The sequence below is a fragment of the Podarcis melisellensis genome (assembly GCF_964234715.1).
Source record: "Podarcis melisellensis genome assembly, chromosome: 16".
NCBI lineage: Eukaryota > Metazoa > Chordata > Lepidosauria > Squamata > Lacertidae > Podarcis > Podarcis melisellensis.
Window position 1 is genome coordinate 9,264,171 of NC_138533.1, and position 19,291 is coordinate 9,283,461.

The 19,291-nt window shown below is 49.9% G+C and overlaps 1 protein-coding gene and 1 long non-coding RNA gene across 5 annotated transcripts in view; one reads left to right on the forward strand and one right to left on the reverse strand.

The window, feature by feature from the left end:
- LOC309358758 overlaps positions 1–7,454 on the forward strand; it is a 141,686-nt gene extending 134,232 nt beyond the window's left edge. The window contains exon 3 of the long non-coding RNA XR_014163562.1: positions 7,184–7,454. This is a non-coding gene — a long non-coding RNA (uncharacterized lncRNA). The remainder of the gene's footprint in view (positions 1–7,183) is intronic.
- On the reverse strand, positions 1,762–15,862 carry PBXIP1 (PBX homeobox interacting protein 1). Of its 4 annotated transcripts, none has more exons than XM_081891499.1 (10): positions 15,687–15,862; positions 13,555–13,624; positions 12,629–12,690; positions 11,175–11,331; positions 9,871–10,104; positions 9,121–9,144; positions 8,535–8,605; positions 7,467–7,643; positions 4,227–5,272; positions 1,762–2,839 (listed from the first exon to the last, which is right to left on the reverse strand). In XM_081891499.1, the coding sequence occupies exons 1-10, from the start codon at positions 15,747–15,749 to the stop codon at positions 2,734–2,736; spliced, it is 2,010 nt and encodes a 669-aa protein (XP_081747625.1). In that variant the 5' UTR covers positions 15,750–15,862; the 3' UTR covers positions 1,762–2,733. The 4 variants fall into 4 exon arrangements, with proteins under 4 accessions (XP_081747625.1, XP_081747624.1, XP_081747623.1 ...); XM_081891498.1 differs by having other exon boundaries at positions 7,467–7,640; positions 12,629–12,717; XM_081891497.1 differs by having other exon boundaries at positions 12,629–12,717.
- Between the last annotated feature and the right edge of the window lie 3,429 nt (positions 15,863–19,291).

Sequence of the window (19,291 nt, forward strand, 5' to 3'; positions counted from 1 at the left end):
ACTGCTGCCTTCTACAAGGGCAACATGGAGACGAAGGAGGAAGAAGCAGATGGACTGGTTGTAAGTTAAGAAGAAAGGCAAGTGAGGGTTTTCGGAGCCCTGCCCCATCTGCCCTAGTGAACCAGCCTCCGCTGGAGTGGGCACTGCGATCTCTCGCACCAGTCAATCTCCATCAGTTGTGAAGAACGTGTGGCTTAAAAAAAGCTTCTGCCACAATGGAGTCATTCCGTTTCCTCAATTCCAACAGCACATTCAGCAACTTGGGCGCAACTGATGTGAAAAATCGCTTCTTAGTCTTGCAACAATGACATCCCAGCTCTGGCCGGATACTCCTGCTCTCAAGGTCATCAAACCCACCCAAACCTAGCAGGGGCCCATCTAGCCAAAAACGTAGACAACTCTATGGTAGGGTGGATGGCTGGAGGACCAGTTGTGTGTTGCTGAGTGACAAAAAGAGGAATGAAGGTTGAAGATCCCTTGTAAATCCATCTGTCTTTGAGGCTCACCCATCCATTGATACATGGCAAAGGCGGGCAGCACATTCTTAACGGTGGGATTTGCGACCTCTTAGTGTGGTTTTCCCAATAGTGATGTATGGAAGTGAGAGCTGGACCATAAAGAAGGCTGATCGCCGAAGAATGGATGCTTTTGAATTACGGTGCTGGAGGAGACTCTTGAGAGCCCCATGGACTGCAAGTAGATCAAACCTCTCCATTCTGAAGGAAATCAGCCCTGAGTGCTCACTGGAAGGACAGATCCTGAAGCTGAGGCTCCAATACTTTGGCCACCTCGTGAGAAGAGAAGACTCCCTGGAAAAGACCCTGATGTTGGGAAAGATGGAGGGCCCAAGGAGAAGGGGATGACAGAGGACGAGATGGTGGGACAGTGTTCTCGAAGCTACCAGCATGAGTTTGACCAAACTGCGGGAGGCAGTGGAAGGCAGGAGTGCCTGGCGTGCTCTGGTCCAGGGGGTCACGAAGAGTCGGACACGACTAAACGACTAAACAACAACAAGTGTGATTCCAGCTTTGCAATGGGAGTTGGCGCACCCGTCTTGCAAGTCAGATGCTAATCTAGGATCGCCATATTTCAAGAACTGAAAATCAGAATACAAAAGTTGGTGGGGGGAATCGCCTGGACATTTTGCCCATTTTTCAAAATTCCCCCTGGACACTAATTTCGCCGGACATGTCTGGGAAATTCCAGGCATATGGCAACCCTAGCTATCCCAAAGATACTGGACGTGGGAAAGCACTTTGCTTATGCTCAGAGATACAATTCCTCCTTTACACACACTTCAATGAGCCAGTATCCTGCATGCATTGTTGGGAAAGAGAGGAGAGTATGAGCAGGGGCATGAACACATGGAGCTGTGTCAGTGGTTTGGTGCATCTAGCCTGGCGTTGTCTACACTGACCGGCAGCAGCCACCCAGGATTTCCCCTCACCCAGTGCTACATGGAATTGAATTAGGGACCTTCTTCCAGCAAAGCAGGGGGTTGACGACTCAGCAGTGGTCCTTTCCTCAAACTCAGGAATTACTCAGACGCACAGGCCGGAAGATTCACAACAATATTCTTAGCAGGTGTCCTTGCATTGAAAAAACAACAACAGCAAATGACCGAAAGCTGTTGCCATGGCAAAACAAAAAGAGGATATGTTGTTGGAAGGACATTTCTACCCTGCCAGCATCACACCCCCCCCCACTCCCTCACCACATCCACCTTACGGCCTTCAATGGGCCACTTACTCAGAGACAACCTTGGAAAGAAAGGAACAATCAGTGCCTTTATTTGGTTTCCGACACACTCACAGTGCAAGAAATTGTGAGGGAGTAGGGAGGGGGTGATTGTGGGGTGGGGAAGAAGGAAAACAAGCCATCCCCCCCCCCCCAGTGACTAAACCCTTCCCCACCCCCACCAGGTGAGGAAATGATATCCCCATTTTCACCATTCCTAATTAGAGAGGAGGATGAGAATTTTGCGAGAATTTCAGAGTTTAGAAGGCAGAACAGCAAGGTCACGGCATCCCGTTCTGAGAAGCAAAATCTCGCTTTCTAATTTGGGGTTCCAATCCATTTTTCCTTTGACATAATTACAGTGGTACCTCGGGTTACAGCTGCTTCAGGTTACAGCTGCTTCAGGTTACAGACTCGGCTAACCCAGAAATAGTACCTCGGGTTAAGAACTTTGCTTCAGGATGAGAACAGAAATCGCGCGGCGGCAGGCCCCAGTAGCTAAAGTGGTACCTCAGGTTAAGAACAGTTTCAGGTTAAGAACGGACCTCCAGAACGAATTAAGTTCTTAACCCGAGGTACCACTGTACTTATCCCGAGCCGAAAGAGAAGTGAGCCAGGACCCCCTGGATCTGGGTGGGAGACCCTCACCCACCCCCAGGAAAGATCTCTCTCAACAGGAGGGGACATGGGGTGAAAAAGGATTGCTTTCCTGACGATAATCCGTCCAAACACCTCAACTAATGGTCATTACTGAGTGGAAGCAAACTTGGGGTGGGGCGGGTGATGACAGAGGGCTCTGAGTGGACTTGGGGGGGGGGGACAATGTATCTGGGTGACCCCACACATCAGAACTTGGCATGTTGATAAAACACTTTCCTTCCCTGCCAAAGAGTAACGGTACCAACCCCTCCACCGGGACATCAAGTAATCCTTGATAGGCCCAACTCCTTTACCCTCCCACCCTGAGCCAGATTAATACTGGCGGGTCCCGCCATCCTAGCCATGGGGCCAGCTGGTGCTCTCTCGCCCGTTCTTGCGCCCATGTCCCTCGGGGTTCCTCTCTTTCGGGTGGCGCTGGGCACTGCTGTCTCGCTGTGCGAATCTGGGGAGAAGGCAATAAGGTTAAGGCTGATAACATTGAGTGTTAAGTTGTGGGTGAGCATATCAGACGACACAGCGATTCTTCAAACAGCTCTTGTTTATTCACAGGCCAGAACAGAACTGAACTGAAGGGTTCAGTCAGCCTGCTTATATAGAGCTCCAGTACAACGTAACTGTAACAATATTCTAAAACTATCCAATCACTGAATGTCACTTTTGATCCCTTATTTGCATAACTATCTACAGTAACATTGAGCCACGCAGGTGCCGAGCACACCAGTGGCAATCTGCTTCCCCTTCTCGCTCCCCACAACCAGGAACGTCTCAGAGCCACGTATGACATGGGGAAAACATACCGTATAAATAGGAAAATAGGAAGAGCCTTCCGGATCAGGCCAATGGCCCGTCTAGTCCAGTATCCTGTTCTCACAGCGGCTCCCCAGATGCCCCCATGGGAAACCCACAAGAACGACCCACACACAAGAAGAGCAACTCTCCCCTCCGGTGGTTTCCAGTCGTTGTTATTCAAAAGCAGGACTGCCTGAGACTGTGGAGGAAGATTACAGCCATTGTGGCTAATAATCTCCTCCATGAATTTGTCTCTGAAAGACATCTAGGTCGGGGGCCATCACTGTGCCCTGTGGAATCACCTAGCTTAGCTAGGTGAAGGAATAAATGTGAGAACCAGTGGCGGCATAAGCGGTTAAAGCGTCGCAGTAGGACCTGGGGGACCTGGGTTCAAATCCCCCACCTGGTCACGAAGCTCAGTGGGACCGCATTCAAACCATACATTTAAAGCCCCTAGAGCATCGGTAGGCAAACTAAGGCCTGGGGGCCAAATCCGGCCCAATCGCTTTCTAAATCCGCCCCTCGGACGGTCTGGGAATCAGCGTGTTTTTACATGAGTGGTGGTGTAGTGGTTAAGAGCGGAGGACTCGTAATCTGGTGAACCGGGTTCGAGTCTCCGCTCCTCCACATGCAGCTGCTGGGTGACCTTGGGCTAGTCACACTTCTCTGAAGTCTCTCAGCCCCACTCACCTCACAGAGTGTTTGTTGTGGGGCAGGAAGGGAAAGGAGAAGGTTAGCCGCTTTGAGACTCCTTAGGGTAGTGATAAAGCGGGATATCAAATCCAAACTCTTCTTCTTCATCATCATCTCTGGGTTATTTGTGGGGCCTGCCTGATGTTTTTACATGAGTAGAATGTGTGCTTTTCTTTAAAATGCATCTCTGGGTGATTTGTGCAGCATAGGAATTGATTTCCCCCACCAAAATATAGTTCGGCCCCCCACAAGGTCTGAGGGACAGTGGACCGGCCCCCTGCTGAAAAAGTTTGCTGACCCCTGCCCTAGACAGTCTCCCACACCCACAATCTCGCAGGCTATCTCACCTGCCCGCAGGGGCTGCCCCCAGCTGCCTCAGGATCACCTCCTCGAAATTATCCGCTTCCTCTTCGCTGCCCCCCAGCTGTTCCGCCAGGTCCTCCAGCGCGTCCTCAACCTCATCTAGGAGCTCCACGAAGCTCAGGCGGTCGTGGGCAAAGGCCCCGTCGCTCCCAAAGTAGCCCTCGAGGGCGGCCACTAGTCCTCCGTAGTGCTCGGCCCAGCCCAGCCCAGCCAGGTAGCTCTGGAGCATGGGCAAGAAGCGCGGCTTCTGCACTGGCTCCAACCCTTCCTGCCGGGCGCACTCACCAACGCCGGCGCAGCCCTGAGGAGGCCGGTACGGGTGCTTGGCCAGCGCTTCCCACAATGCACCGGGCTCAGTGGGCTTCTTGGCCTTTCGGTGCTCCCCGTCTTTGGCCGGCTTGGCGTCTCGCGGCCCCTGGTGCTTCCTGGGACGGTGCGGCCCGTCGTTGGCCATCTTGAGAGCCTTGTACGGAGGACGGTGTTCCTTCTCCGGGCCTTCGCCGTGGTGCGTGGGCTTGTGCTCCTCGTGGCTGTCGTGCTTCCTGTGCCAGGCCCTCTCCTTGCCTCGCTTGGCTTTGTGGGCATCTTTCCAGGACGGCTTGGCCCCTTCTTCTGCCCCCTCCAGCTCCTGGGCCACCCTTCGCTCCACGCCGTCCAGTTCCTTCCGGAGCCCTTCGGACACGTTGCCGGGTGGAACTTTCTGGAAGGCTCTCCCCAGGTCCCGTCGCACCGACGCCAGCAAGGAGCGCAGGCGGCGGATTTCGGCCTCGGGCCTCTCTGCCTTTTCCCGCTGGCGGTCCTGCGAGGGCAGCTTTTCCGGGCGCGGTTGGGATTTGGAGTCGCCCACCTCGGCCAGCTTCTCCCGCAAAAGATGGAGCTCAGCTCGCGTGGCGAGGAGGGAAGCCGTCTCCCGCTTCAGCGCCTCTGCCAGCCTGGAGTTCTCGGCGGCCAAATTCTGCCGCTGAGAGGTGAAGTCCAGCGCCTCGCCTTCCGTCTTGCGCAGTAGCAGCTGCAGTTCCTCCTTCTGGGCCTGCGGTTTTCCAAAAGGAAAGGAAAATAGAGATGTGTTTGTTCGCTGGAGCAAAGACGCAAGTGGAAACCCCGATCCCAGGATGCAAGTGACAAAACATCACCAGACCGAGGAACCCAGAATAATTATTAAGGGCCGTGCTCCAAAAACTGTTTGTGGAGCATTCCTTTCAGCAGTAAAATTCAGGACAGAAAGGAGTTATTTTGTCATTGTTGCTGTTGTTAAAAACGCCCACCTAGTCCCACATTCTATTCTTTTTATTTATTTATTTAAAGTTTTTATTTATACTTTTTCAAATTTATGCATTTCATTAATTTTACAATCATTTTAACATTTCAAAGTTTGACTTCCTTCCCGCTCTTTCTGCGGTTCCTTAAATTTATTTTTTCATATCTTCTGCGTATCCAAATTCATTTAATTTACTCATTTAATTATCTAATTTAAATACAAAACTGCAGGTTATTACAATAACCCTGCCAATGTTTTTATCTGTTTGCAATTTATCTGTAAATATTCAATAAACCATTTCTATTCTTTTATAAAAAGTTTGCTATCTTGATTTCTTATTCTTCCGGTGAGTTTCGCCATTTCTCCATATTCCATAAGTTTTTGTATCCATTCTTCCTTTGCTGGGACTTCTATACAATTTAGGTAGTTCTGTCCCTATAATTTCGAGTTCCATTCTCACAGCCCCCAACCAGATAACTATGGGGAACCTGCAAGGAGGACCCCAGGCACGAGAACCTTCTCCCCTTCTGTGGTTTCCAGCAACCGTTATTCAGAAATATCGGTACCTCCAACCATGGAGTCATTGAAGGCCTTATTTACCTCTCCAAATTTGTCCAGTCCTTTTTTAAAGCCACCCAAGTTGGCGGCCGTCACTGCCTGCCTCCTGTGGCAGTGAGTTCCACAGTTCTGCTGTGCTGCGTGACAAAGTACTTTTATCCATCCTGAACTTTCAATCCTTCAGCTACTCCGGATGTCTGCAAATTCTACTGTTAGGGATGACCAACTAAGGAGGAACGACTTATGAAACTGCTGGAATATGCTGAAATGGTGAAATTGACAGCTGGGTTAAGAGGACATAAGGCAGGGTTGCCATATGTCCAGAATTTGCCAGACATAGCCAGAATACTGCACTAGGAAGCAGCGCCCAGGAGGAAATCACTAAAAAAAAGTCTGGGAAAATCTGGACGTATGGCAGCCCATGTCGGCAGTGTCATTTAACAACTTTGGCCAAGAAAAAGAAATGCTAGACAACTTTTGTGCGCTGATTTTCACTTTTTGAAATATGGCAACCCTAGCATAAGTATTTAAGAAGCAATGAAAACCACTGATGGATTATCTATCAAATTATCACCAATATATGAAGGATTTGAAATAATAAGCAGTGGATTACTGAAAGATTTAACGGTAGAGGGGCTTAGATAATAAATATGCATCTGCTATAAAACAGCTAATGAAAAGGAATAAAAATCAAACATCAGGAAAGGAGGGGGGAAGTCAAAAAGAAACGTGTGTTTAAAAAAAGATTTGTATGTAATGATAAATGCTTTGAAATATTGTGGGATACTTAATGAAAATGTTATGAATGGGGAGGGGGAACAAATTCTACTGTTATGAGAGAAAAGAATTAGGTCCTAACTTATTAAGGTAAAGGTAAAGGACCCCTGGATGGTTAAGTGCAGTCAAAGGTGACTATGGGGTTGTGGCGCCCATCTCGCTTTCAAGTCAAGGGAGCCGGCGTTTGTCCACAGACAGCTTTCCAGGTCATGTGGCCAGCATGACTAAACCGCTTCTGGCGCAACAGAACACCGTGACGGAAACCAGAGCGCAGGGGAAAGCTGTTTACCTTCCCGCCACAATGGTAGCTATTTATCTACTTGCACAGGTGTGCTTTTGAACTGCTAGGTTGGCAGAGCTGGGACAGAGCAATGGGAGCTCACCCCGTCGCGGGGATTTGAACCGCCGACCTTCTGATTGGCAAGCCCAAGAGGCTCAGTGGTTCAGACCACAGCTCCACCTTTTACCTAACTTTTTACTGTCTCCACCAACTGGCAGCATCTCTCCAGGATTTCAAGTGGGGGACATTCCCCCTTCTACTCAGAGATACGCCTGGGGATTGAACCGTGGACCTTCTGCATGCAAAGGAACTGTTCTGCCCTCCTTCGCTCCCCCCAGACCCTCCAGCCACCTGCAGTTCCGCTTGCATAAGCCGGATGTCTTGATTCTCCTTGGCCAGCTTGTCTAGCAAGAGTCCCATGGCATCCAGGCTCTGGCGGTCACCATCTGATGACATCACCGCTTCCTTGGCTCTCTGAAGCTCCTCGCCAACCGGGGGTTCCCGTGGGGGCGAAGCTGGCCAATCCTGCTGGGGTGGGGTGGGGAGTCAGAGTGAGCCGCAGCCTTGTTGGCTCCCAGTACGTTTCCGAGCACAATTCAAAGTGTTGGTGCTGACCTTGAAAGCCCTAAACGGCCTCAGTCCTGTATACCTGATGGAGCATCTCCACCCCCACTGTCTAGCCTGGACACTGAGGTCCGGCTCCAAGGGCCTTCTGGCAGTTTCCTGACTGCGAGAAGCAAAGCTACAGGGAACCATGCAGAGGGCCTTCTCAGTAGTGGCACCAGCCCTGTGGAACGACTTCCCACCAGATGTCAAGGCAATAAACAACTACGGTGGTACCTCGGGTTACATACGCTTCAGGTTACATATGCTTCAGGTTACAGACTCCGCTAACCCAGAAATAGTACCTCGGGTAAAGAACTTTGCTTCAGGATGAGAACAGAAATCGTGCTCTGGTGGCACGGTGGCAGCGGGAGGCCCCATTAGCTAAAGTGGTGTCTCAGGTTAAGAACAGTTTCAGGTTAAGAACAGACCTCCGGAGCGAATTAAGTACTTAACCTGAGGTACCATTGTACTTTGTTGGAAGCCGCCCAGAGTGGCTGGGGAAACCCAACCAGATGGGCAGGGTATACATAAATTATTATTATTATTATTATTATTATTATTATTATTATTATTATTAAACATCAGGATTTGAACATTGCAGCCAAGTGTTGGTCCCTGAGGTACCCACATGGCTCCACCTCCTGACCCTCCCAAGGCATCCCATTGGCTGGAATCTTTGGCTGGGCAGCAAGAAGATTCTATATGCTGACCCAGACCCAGTATTGTCTGCACAGACTGGCAGCTGCTCTCCAGAACTCCAAGCAGGAAATGCCCTGTTCCCTCTTGCGTCAGCACAGAGATAAAAAGACTCACCACCCCAACAGAGCCAGGAAGGGGCTCTTCACTGTCTGAGCTTGACCAGGTGCTGAAAATGTCCACTGGGCCTGTAGGAGACAGCCGGGGTGGGGGGGGGAGGATGTAAAGGAGAAAAAGGGGAGAGCTGAAAAAATTAAGAGCCTCTTTCATATTCATATATATAAACACACACACACACACACATATATATAATTAAATTTTCTCTTTTACAAATTCAGAATATTCATTTAAACATCTTTAAAATATCAATGACTTCCCTTCTTCCCCTTCCATGGTTCATTCTGCATATCATAAATCCCTGCATATTTTACATAAACTAAACAATTCAGCATTCCATTATTACACCCATCAGAACTTATTTACCCTGTTGAATTTAACTAAATGCTGCCAACGTTTTCAAACGTACACAATACCCCGCCCCATATATTCAGGAAACATTCCCCAATCTTCTTTAAATGTATGTTCTTCTTGTTCTCTTATTCTATATGTTATAGAGACTCTTTCTAAGCCGGCAAAATAGTGGGGGTTTTTTTTCTGTTGTGGCTCCCCACTGGTGCGGAAAGGGAGTTAAAACAAGACTTACCATCATCTTGGTCAAATATGACCCCTGTAGAGAGAGTCAAAGAGGCTTTATTATTACTTATTTCATGAAATGTCTACGCCTATTTGATTGTTTTAAAAAAGCCCTCACCGTGGTTTGCAAAAAGGTTAACACAGAGGGGCTACCTTTGAAGGTGACCCGGAAACTGCAATTAATCCAGAATGCGGCAGCTAGACTGGTGACTGGGAGTGGCCGCCGGGACTACATAACACTGGTCTTGAAAGACCTGCATTGGCTCCCAGCACATTTCTGAGCACAATTCAAAGTGTTGGTGCTGACCTTTCAAGCCCTAAACGGCCTCGATCCTGTATACCTGAAGGAGCGTCTCCACCCCATTGTTCAGCCCGGACACTGAGATCCAGCGCCGAGGGCCTTCTGGCGGTTCCCTCATTGTGAGAAGTAAGGTTACAGGGAACCAGACAGAGGGCCTTCTCGGTAGTGGCGCCCACCCTGTGGAACACCCTCCCTTCAGATGTGAAGAAAATAAGTAGCTATCCTATCTTTAAAAGACATCTGAAGACAGCCCTGTTCAGGGAAGTTTTTAATATTTAACGCTGTATTGTTTTTAATACTTGATTGGGAGCCGCCCAGTGTGGCTGGGGAAACTCTGCCAGATGGGCGAGGTATAAATAATAAATTATTGCTATTATTATTATTATTAAGACTGTCACAGGCCCATCCCAGAGGGAACAGCTAGCAGAGTTAGCCCCACCAAGCAAGGCCACCGCTTACCCAAGGATGCCAACAAGGCTAAACCCAGGAGGGCGAGGAACCCAAACAGCCATTTTGTCCTGGGAAGGCCACCGTCGTCGCCCTCGAAGGCCTCCGCGCCTCGATCTCTGCCGGCCCCCGGCAGAATGGCAGGCGCATCCCGACCCTTTCGCCTGCGCAGGCCTTCAACGTCACGCTCCTTGGACGCTTCTTCCCCACTGCTGGAATTGTTCCCTTCCTCCTCCCCCAGAGGGCCTGGGATGGGATAGGAGAGGAAAGAAGAGGGCAAGAAATGAGGACCAAAATATTGCGTCAGCTGGAGAAAACAGACTCACCTGTGGCCGCTCGCCTATGGCGAGGGTGAAATTGCTCCAGGCAACCAAGCAAAGAAGCTTTTACAGGTTGCCTGGAGAGGTGGTGAGTCACCCTCTTTGCTCCTGAACCCTGAGCTCTCTTTATGGAAATTCAACATAAAGGTAGAAAATACCTCTGAACCTCACGGTTTCTGCTCCACATCCTCCTCAATTAGAATCTGCTCTTGAACTGCAAGAATACCTTCAGCTTGTCAGGATGAAGTGAAAGCGAGTGAACATCTGTAAGCAAGAGTCTTTGGCGACCCTACAGAGCTAAGGTTTCGTCTGCTGTTCCACCTACTGTTGCCTCCTGGATATGTCCACCACTAGAATGTGGGACGCGGGTGGCGCTGTGGGTTAAACCACAGAGCCTAGGGCTTGCTGATCAGAAGGTCGGCGGTTCAAATCCCCGCGACAGGGTGAGCTCCCGTTGCTCAGTCCCTGCTCCTGCCAACCTAGTAGTTCAAAAGCACCTCAAAGTGCAAGTAGATAAATAGGTACCACTCCAGCGGGAAGGTAAACGGCGTTTCCATGTGCTGCTCTGGTTTCCCAGAAGCGGCTTAGTCCTGCTGGGCACATGACCCGGAAGCTGTACACTGGCTCCCTCAGCCAATAAAGCGAGATGAGTGCCGCAACCCCAGAGTCGTCCGCGACTGGACCTAATGGTCAGGTGTCCCTTTACCTTTAGAATGTGGCCCCCTGAAAGCTGCCCACAAAGAAATGCGGCCCTCAAACCCGACAAGAATCTCTGCCCCACCTAAGTCCTTAAGCACACCTGTCCAGACACTAACATGAAGCCTAAAACTCATGCAATTGCTTGCATTTGTGCTCTGTTTCCTTGCCCTCTGGACTTCCTCTATTGCTTCTTCCGGCAGCCAAAATGTAGATGTGTAGGCTGCTTGGGGCAGAGATCTGCCAAAGGCCTCCGCATTATTCCACAAAGAACTGCCTATGCTGATGGCATTCAGTCACCTGCTTTGTGGATGAAGACAGTTCCCTGTGGGACAGGCACAGATCCTTCCTCAGCCTCGCAGGTGCTGGCCTCCTTTGCATGCGACAGGATGGGCTCTGGGGTCTTGACTACTGTGGGGGTTTCTTCACAACTGGGGTCCACCACCACCTCAGGACCCTGGATCGCAAGAGAGAGATAAGGATGCTTGTAAAATTGGCATTGTTCTCAAATTGTGAATGTGTGTGTGTGTGTGCCTACTTCCTAGCAACCTCATATCCACTGTTGCTTGAGAGTTCTAAGATACAAAAAAAATTGGTGCAGCTTTAAAAGGTTCAGTCTGCCATCTTGCTTCAAAATGGTGCCCAACCAAAATATTCCTCAAAAAAAGATATGCTAATATGCCTAGATTAAAATGTGAAGTACTGGGTGGAAGAAAAATTAGTAAGGAAAGATAATAAGAATATATAGATGATTTGAGAAGGTTGTAGAATGCAAAGATGATTTTAAATTTTATAATGTGGAGCAAATCGAGTGGGGGCGGAAGGAAGTGGGAGGAAAGGAGAAAAGAAGAATATGATGGATTGAGGAAATATAAATGTATAGGGGGATGGGAAAGAAATGGTGTTGGCTTTGGTACATCTGTATTGTGATGTAATATGTGAAAACCAATGAAAAACAAAATGGTGCCCAACTGTATCCAGGTAAGAGGAGCCATCGTGCAAAATTTGGTCAGATCAGTTTCTTTGTACAGTAATGGCTTTCGTTGGCCAATTACCGCCATTTACATGTCCAAAGCACTGCCGCCAATTCCAGGAGGCCCTGGGTGCCTGGGCACCCACAAAATTTTCGATGTGGGCGCTTGGACTACTGCCGCCCGCTGCCTTACCTCCGGGGTGCATCTGTGGCCACAGCAGGCCCCAACAGAAGAGGCCCTGTGTGGATTGTTTGGCTAATTGCCAAATGGAATTGAGTTCAAAGAGGAACAAAGCCCCAAAGTTGGAGAAATCTCATATACCGTATTTTTCGCACCATAGGGCGCACCTAGTTTTTTGGGGGGGAAATAAAGAAAAAAAATTATTTCCCCCCCAGGCGCAGGGCTGGGGCGGGGAAAGCCCCCAGAACAGGCTGCTCTCCACAAGCTGTGGGAACCCTCCCGCGGCTTGCGCAGAGCTACCCAAAGCCCGGGCGCGACTACTCAGCGCGCCCATGCTTCGGGATAGAGGCAGCTCTCCGCAAGCCGTGGGAGCCCGGCAGGAACTCCTGCGTGCTCCCAAGGTTTGCGGATAGCTTCCTGAAGTCTGGAGGGCGAGAGGGCTCAGTGTGCACTGACCCGTCTCGCTCTCCAGGCTTCAGCGAAAGCCTGTATTCGCCCCATAGGACGCACACACATTTCTCCTTCATTTTTGGAGGGGGAAAAGTGCGTCCTATAGGGCGAAAAATACAGTACATGCAGAGAATTATGCAAATGCTCTACCTTCTGACTGGCGCCATCTGCATCAGGGCGGTCGATGAGGGTTTTGCTCTCGTCGAGAGGAGCTGTCCAAAAAGATGCCTGTGTTAAAGCTAGTAAACGAATGCGTTTATTATGTTCATCTGCATCCAGGGTATAGCTGTCAACCTTTTTTGCAGGAAATTCCCTTATTACAGCGCCATTTCCCGCTGCTATCCCAGATTGTTAGATATCCCATAGACTGTCCCCGGGATAGGTGAGGCTGCTGATCCCTTATTTTCGAGGCTGCCGATCCCTTATTTTCAAATCTGAAAGTTGACAGCTATGATCCAGGGTGGGGAACCATTTTCAAAGAGAGAGGCCCGCAATCCCTTCTGGGCAACTTAGGGGAGGGGCATGCCAAGAGTTGGCAGGGCCAGAAGCAAACCTGGACGGAGCAAGGGGTGTCAGGGTTCAAGGACACATTTCAGCCAGGCAAAAACACCCAAGGAAGGTGCAAAGAAGGACTGGTGAAGGGCGGGGCCTGGAGAAAAGGGGTGTGGCCTGGAGAAAGGGGGTAAGGCCTGGAGAAAGGGGGTGTGGCCTGGAGAAAGTTCCAAGGGCCAGAGAGTAAGAGGGCTAGAAGGGCCGCATTCAGTTCTCATGCCTGGGATTCTCACACACACACACACACACACACACACACACACACACACACACACTGTAACCAAAACAGGGTCTGATGAAAATACCAGGTATCCTCCATCACTGATAATATGCTTCCCTCCCTCAGAGCAGTGGGGTGAGCCGGACCCCATATGCAAAGCAGCTTCCCCATTATAGACTGAAGTCCAGCTTTCAATATCATGCAGAGGATTGCAAAGCAACAGAGGCGATCAGGATATGCCAGGTGGGGTTAGGAAAGGGCATGGAAGGCAGCTAAGGGTTGGGCCTCGTCCATTGCTACATACCTTGCGTCTCTTCCTGGGCCGGCTCAGACCCAGCCTGCGTTTCCAACCCAAGGTCTTCTACAGGTAGAGCCTGGAGGGGCAAAACACGTCGAAAATAGAGGTCACAAAATTTCCCCTTTTTCTCCTAGAGTGGGATGGGGGAGGATCTTTACCTGGCCCCACCCCTGTGGGCCAACTTTGGCAGGTGAGTGGGGCAACCCACCTGTCAATCATGATGGTTGTGTGTGTGTTTTTGTAACGGTTTTTATTTATTTATCATTGGATACAGAAAAAGAAGAAGAAAACAGCTGTGATAAAGTATCTGAAATAGAGATTTATTTATTTTTTTAAAGCAAAATACCCAGGCGTGCAGGATGAATTCAACTGCCCATGGTTGATCATTATATTTGAGGTGCACCTTTGAGGTGCATATTTTTAGAACCCACCTTATTTTCCTGACTGTAAGTTGTTTAAAATTGTTTGTAATATTGTGCTTTAATGTTGCAACCCACCCTGGGACCTTAGGGTGGAGAGTGGAATAATAATAATAATAATAATAATAATAATAATAATAATAATAATACAGGTAGACTGCCCCTGCCCACCTACCAAAGTCCATCACAAGGAGCTCCCGCAAGGGCTTGCTGGCCACCTGGTTGCCAGGTGCTAAAATGAGAAGGGGCAAGCTCAATTTCTGCAGGGGTTTCCAAGGGCAGCCACTTGGTGCTGCAGGAGAAAGGCACAGGGGTCCCTCTCTTGTCCATCAACTGCCTGGCGGAAGTGGGAAAAGATGACCTGCTTTGAGCTCCCGACTGTCTCTTTGGGGTCACCTGGGCACCTGCCCCACATATGACACCTTGCCTGGAGCCAGTGGGCGTGGCTTAGGGGGAAACGGTCCTGTGGGCCAAAGAGTAGGTGATGGCGAGTGAGATGCAGCCTGGTGAAGAATGGAAGGGATCGTAGCTCAGTATCTCCTCTGCCTACGGAAGGCTCCAGCTTCAGTTGGCTGCATCTCCTTGCCTTCTGAGGGGCAGCACGTCCCAAGTGGGTGGGGCCAGAGGCAAAATGGGCAGAGCAACTGGTGCAAATGTGACCTGTGTACAGTATCGGTAAAGGTAAAGGGACCCCTGACCGTTAGGTCCAGTCGTGACTGACTCTGGGGATGCGGCGCTCATCTCGCTTTACTGGCCAAGGGAGCCAGCGTACAGCTTCCGGGTCATGTGGCCAGCAGGACTAAGACGCTTCTGGTGAACCAGAGCAGCGCACGGAAATGCCGTTTACCTTCCCGCCAGAGCGGTACCTATTTATCTACTTGCACTTTGACGTGCTTTCGAACTGCTAGGTTGGCAGGAGCAGGGACCACCAAGAAATGGGAGCTCACCCCGTCACGGGGATTTGAACCGCCGACCTTCTGATCGGCAAGCCCTAGGCTCTGTGGTTTAACCCACAGCGCCACCCACGTCCCTTTCTGTGTATAGTAGGCCAGTTAATAACCCCCCTCAATCATCCATCCAAAGGAGCATTCCACCCCCTCAAGAGGGAACGAAGCAACGCTGGTGAGGGGCGTGGCCTGAGGGGAGAGGGTGTGGCCTGGAAAGATGGGCGTGGCCTAGGGAAGAAGGATGTTTCCTGGAAAGAGGGGTGTGGCCTGAGGGGAGAGGGTGTGGCCTGGAAAGATGGGCGTGGCCTAGCAAAGAAGGACGTTTCCTGGGAAGAGGGGCGTGGCCTGAGGGGAGAGGGTGTGGCCTGGAAAGATGGGTGTGGCCTGGGGAGAGTGGGCGTGGTTTGAGGCCGCCCACCAAGCCTGAGGTTGCCCACCCCCTTCAAACCTCACTGCCAACTTCAGGGATGGGACATCTTCCATCAGCCCCAGGCAACAAGGACAACAGTCCAGGAGGATAGCCACTCCAGCCCCTAAAACCCTGGAGGGCTGCAGGTTTCCCTACCCCCCTCCCACAGAGAAAAGAAGCAGGTTCTAGGGCCCACCACTGACCCCAAATAGTGTCCTCACAAGAGGTCAGGCCTGGGAGACCCAAAAGCCTACGAGGAGAGGGCTTTTGAGGAGTTCATTATGCTGCCCCACCCCTGATGTCTTGCCCCTGCCCCACAGAGCCTTCACCCCTCTCCCCAGTTTGCTTTCTGCTCCCGCTCACCTCCGAGCCGGCAATCACCCAGCTGTTGTTGTCCGACTCCCGGGAGTCTGAATTGTCAGTCATTTTGGCTCTGCCACGGGGCGTTGGGTCAGCGGGGCCTCCTAGGGATGCAGACCCCCAATCGGATGGGGGGCTGGAAGGAACAGAAGACGTCTGAAGAGAGAGAGAGACAGAGGAGGTTCTTTATCAGCCTCGAGTACAAAGCAGGTGAGGCCGGCCGCTTCATGTCGGGGGAATTTGACTGGCAAATTAATTTGGGCAGAGAAATTGGGGCACAGGCTGCAGATGAGATGCAAAAACCCGGAACAGGCCAGCCGGCCTCTCTGTCTCCTATCCCAGCACGGTCTGCACTGGCTGGCAGCAGCTATGGTCTCTACCCCCATGAATAAAGATCCCAGGTCTCATGGTTTTGAGCAAACAGCTGGTTTAAAATAGGAGCATGTAGCAGGAAAACCCCCCAAATCATTCAGTTTGTACAAACTTCACAAACACTCACGCTCACACACTACATACGCTGCGCTTCTGTTATAAATTCATAGAAAATCAACCATACATGGGATTTGCACTGTTCCACTTTTATTTTACTTCATTAAGGAAGAACTACAAAATGGGGAAGGTTTGATACAGGCCAGCCATAATCCTTGAGCATACCAGCACATACACAGGAGCCCTGCCCAGTTGCTATGCCAACCCTGATGGTCCTAGACAGAAGACCATCAAGATCACAAAGAACTTGCATATGGGAATGGATTCAGCAGGGACTGGAACAAAGGACAATAACCAGCTCTTCCCTCTGGGGGCAGGAAACTGCAAACTGAGTGACAGGACACTCAGGTTACCACCGCAACCCCTCCCTCAACCCCTCCTTTCTGTGATGTATGTATGATGTTTCAGGGGTGGTCTTGATCTACAGGGTGGCAATTTCAAAAGTCTTTATAAGACCTTGCACACCATTTTTCTGAGCCCTTCCTCTCTCCTGCAAGTGAGGGGAGCACCCTGTTGCAACAGTTCAATAAAGGCCAAGCCCACAGGCTGCTGTTTTGCTCCAAGTTATCCTGGTTGGTGTCTTTGTTTTTGTCCAAGGGAGCCCTCAGATTTTTCCGTTAACAAGCATAGGAAGAGAGTCAGACTGATGGGTCCATTTAGCTCAGCATTGCCTACGGGCATAGCTCTCCGGGGTTTCAGGCAGGGCAGATTCCCAGCCCTACCTGGAAATGGCAGGGACTGAACCCGGGACCTTCTGCATGCAAACTGAGCTAAGGCCCTTCTCCATATCCTTTCGACTTGACAGCTCAGGGAAGTTACCTAGCTTTAACAATCATATAAAATCAACTCCTTTGCCAGTTTCCTCCATTTCAACACTATTTTGCCCTTGGGGAAAAACGACTCTTTTCCCTGACAATTCCCCAAGCGTGAGAACGTGTACACCTCCTACCCCAGGACGTGCCCAGAGGTGACAATCGCTGAGCTGATTGTTGGCCAAGGAAAGCCTAATCCCATCACCAGACTTGCCAAGGGGTTCAGACATGCAAAGGAAGTTCTATTGCACTTTGGGTGGTGGGACTTCAGAGGTGTTTGCCTCTGCTCATCTTATACCTGGGTCTTGCCCTGACATGTCTGCTTATGCTAATCTTGTACCAAGGACTTGTCTGGACATGTTTGCCAAGGTTAAACTAGTGTAACCCTTGCCTACCTCTCCCCTTTTGTGACATGTCGGTGATGTAGCAATGATCCCGTACGAACTGTGTTCTGGGATATGGTGGGAAACTTTTAAAAGTCCTTGTCACCCCGTCCTCGGGGTTCAAAATTCCTCTTTGAACCTGTCGCGCAATAAACTTTGGTCCACAGCTATTTGCTCCGGTTGGTGGCTGGACTCCTTCCTTTATTCTGCAATTTTAAGGTCTTAGATATGTAATAAATGTTCATAAATGTACCAAGCAAACACGTACATAAATATATAAACCACATGTTTGAAAACTCCACAGAAAAAAAGTCCTGAACAAATTGACCTCAATTATTTCTCTGCAAGGTCAAAGTGGGAAACCTCCCCATTGTATTTTTCCTTCACAAATCCTGTCTTAAGGGCACATTTCAGATATGAATAGGGTGTGAGCCTGTGACCTGGCCCAGGAACTAAGTATTTATCATTACAAAAGACTGGCCAGGCTCCCCAGGCAAACCAATCAAGTGACCATTAAACAGGTAACCTGGCAGACAGGAGGTAAACAAAGCAATCAGATTTCAGCCCTTCTGTGATGTATGTATGATGTTTCTGGGGGTGGTCTTGATCTACAGGGTGGCAATTTCGAAAGTCTATATATAAGGCCCCATTGTTCTGGGTTCCTCCTCCCCCCTGCTTGTGGTGAGGGGAGCACCTTGTTGCAACAGATCAATAAAGATCAAGCTTACTAGCTGCTTTGCTTCTCGATACTGTATTCTCTGGTTGGCCTCTGTTATTTTCTCCTACCAATAGGGAACCTACGTAAGGACTCTATATGGGCTCTTGGATACCCCATAAGGGAAAAGGGCAGATTTTGTTTACAACAGCAGGGACTCGTGACGAGATGGGTGACTGAGCAGCCTCGCACCTGTAACAAAATCAATGGAGTTGAGTCACAGGGTTGTACCCAATGCTGGTCTTTAGAGTAGACCCATTGAAATTTAATGGCTTTGACTGACTTAGGCTGTATAAACACCGTACATTTAAAGCACTCACCCCAAAGAATTCCCAGGTAAAGGGACCCCTGACCATTAGGTCCACTCGTGACCGACTCTGGGGTTGCAGCGCTCATCTCGCTTTACTGGCCAAGGTTGCTGGTGTGTGGCCAGCATGACTAAGCCACTTCTGGCGAACCAGAGCAGCGCACGGAAACGCCGTTTACCTTCCCGCCAGAGCAGTACCTATTTATCTACTTGCACTTTGACGTGCTTTCAAACTGCTAGGTTGGCAGGAGAAGGGACTGAGCAACGGGAGCTCACCCCGTTGTGGGGATTCGAACCACCGACCTTCTGATCAGCAAGTCCTAGGCTCTGTGGTTTAACCCACAGCGCCACCTGCGTCCCAGCACACTTAGGAAACTACAATTCCCAGGATTCTTTGGAGGGGGGGGAATGTGCTTCAGATGCATGGTGTATATACAGCCTTCGAGTAGAATGTACTATTTGAGTAGAACGTACAATAGATAGAACTCATTTATCTCAGTGGGTCTACTCTGAAGTGGATTGAGTTGGAGCCAACCCAGAATAGACAAGAGAAGAACATCTTCCCTTATTAGTTTGGAAAGGAGGAAAGGAGGGGGTGGGTGGGCAGTTTTAAAATCGTCTCCCAGGCAGAGCTATTCTCGCTGGAAAGAGAATGTGGGGAATCCAAATTATGCCGGACTCTGAACGAGGTCTGATTACCAGCACTCCGAAAGCAAGGAGAGGAAGACGAAACAAGTCCTCTTGCAAACACAAAAATGCAAATTTATGGGGCTCTGGGACAAAGTTGGTGGGTTTTTGGAGGGTGACACACACAGGTGTCAAAAGAATAGGTACTCCAGACCTCCCCTCAAAAAAAAAAAAGAGGCGCCCATATATAAAAACCTCTATTTTTCTTCTCTTCT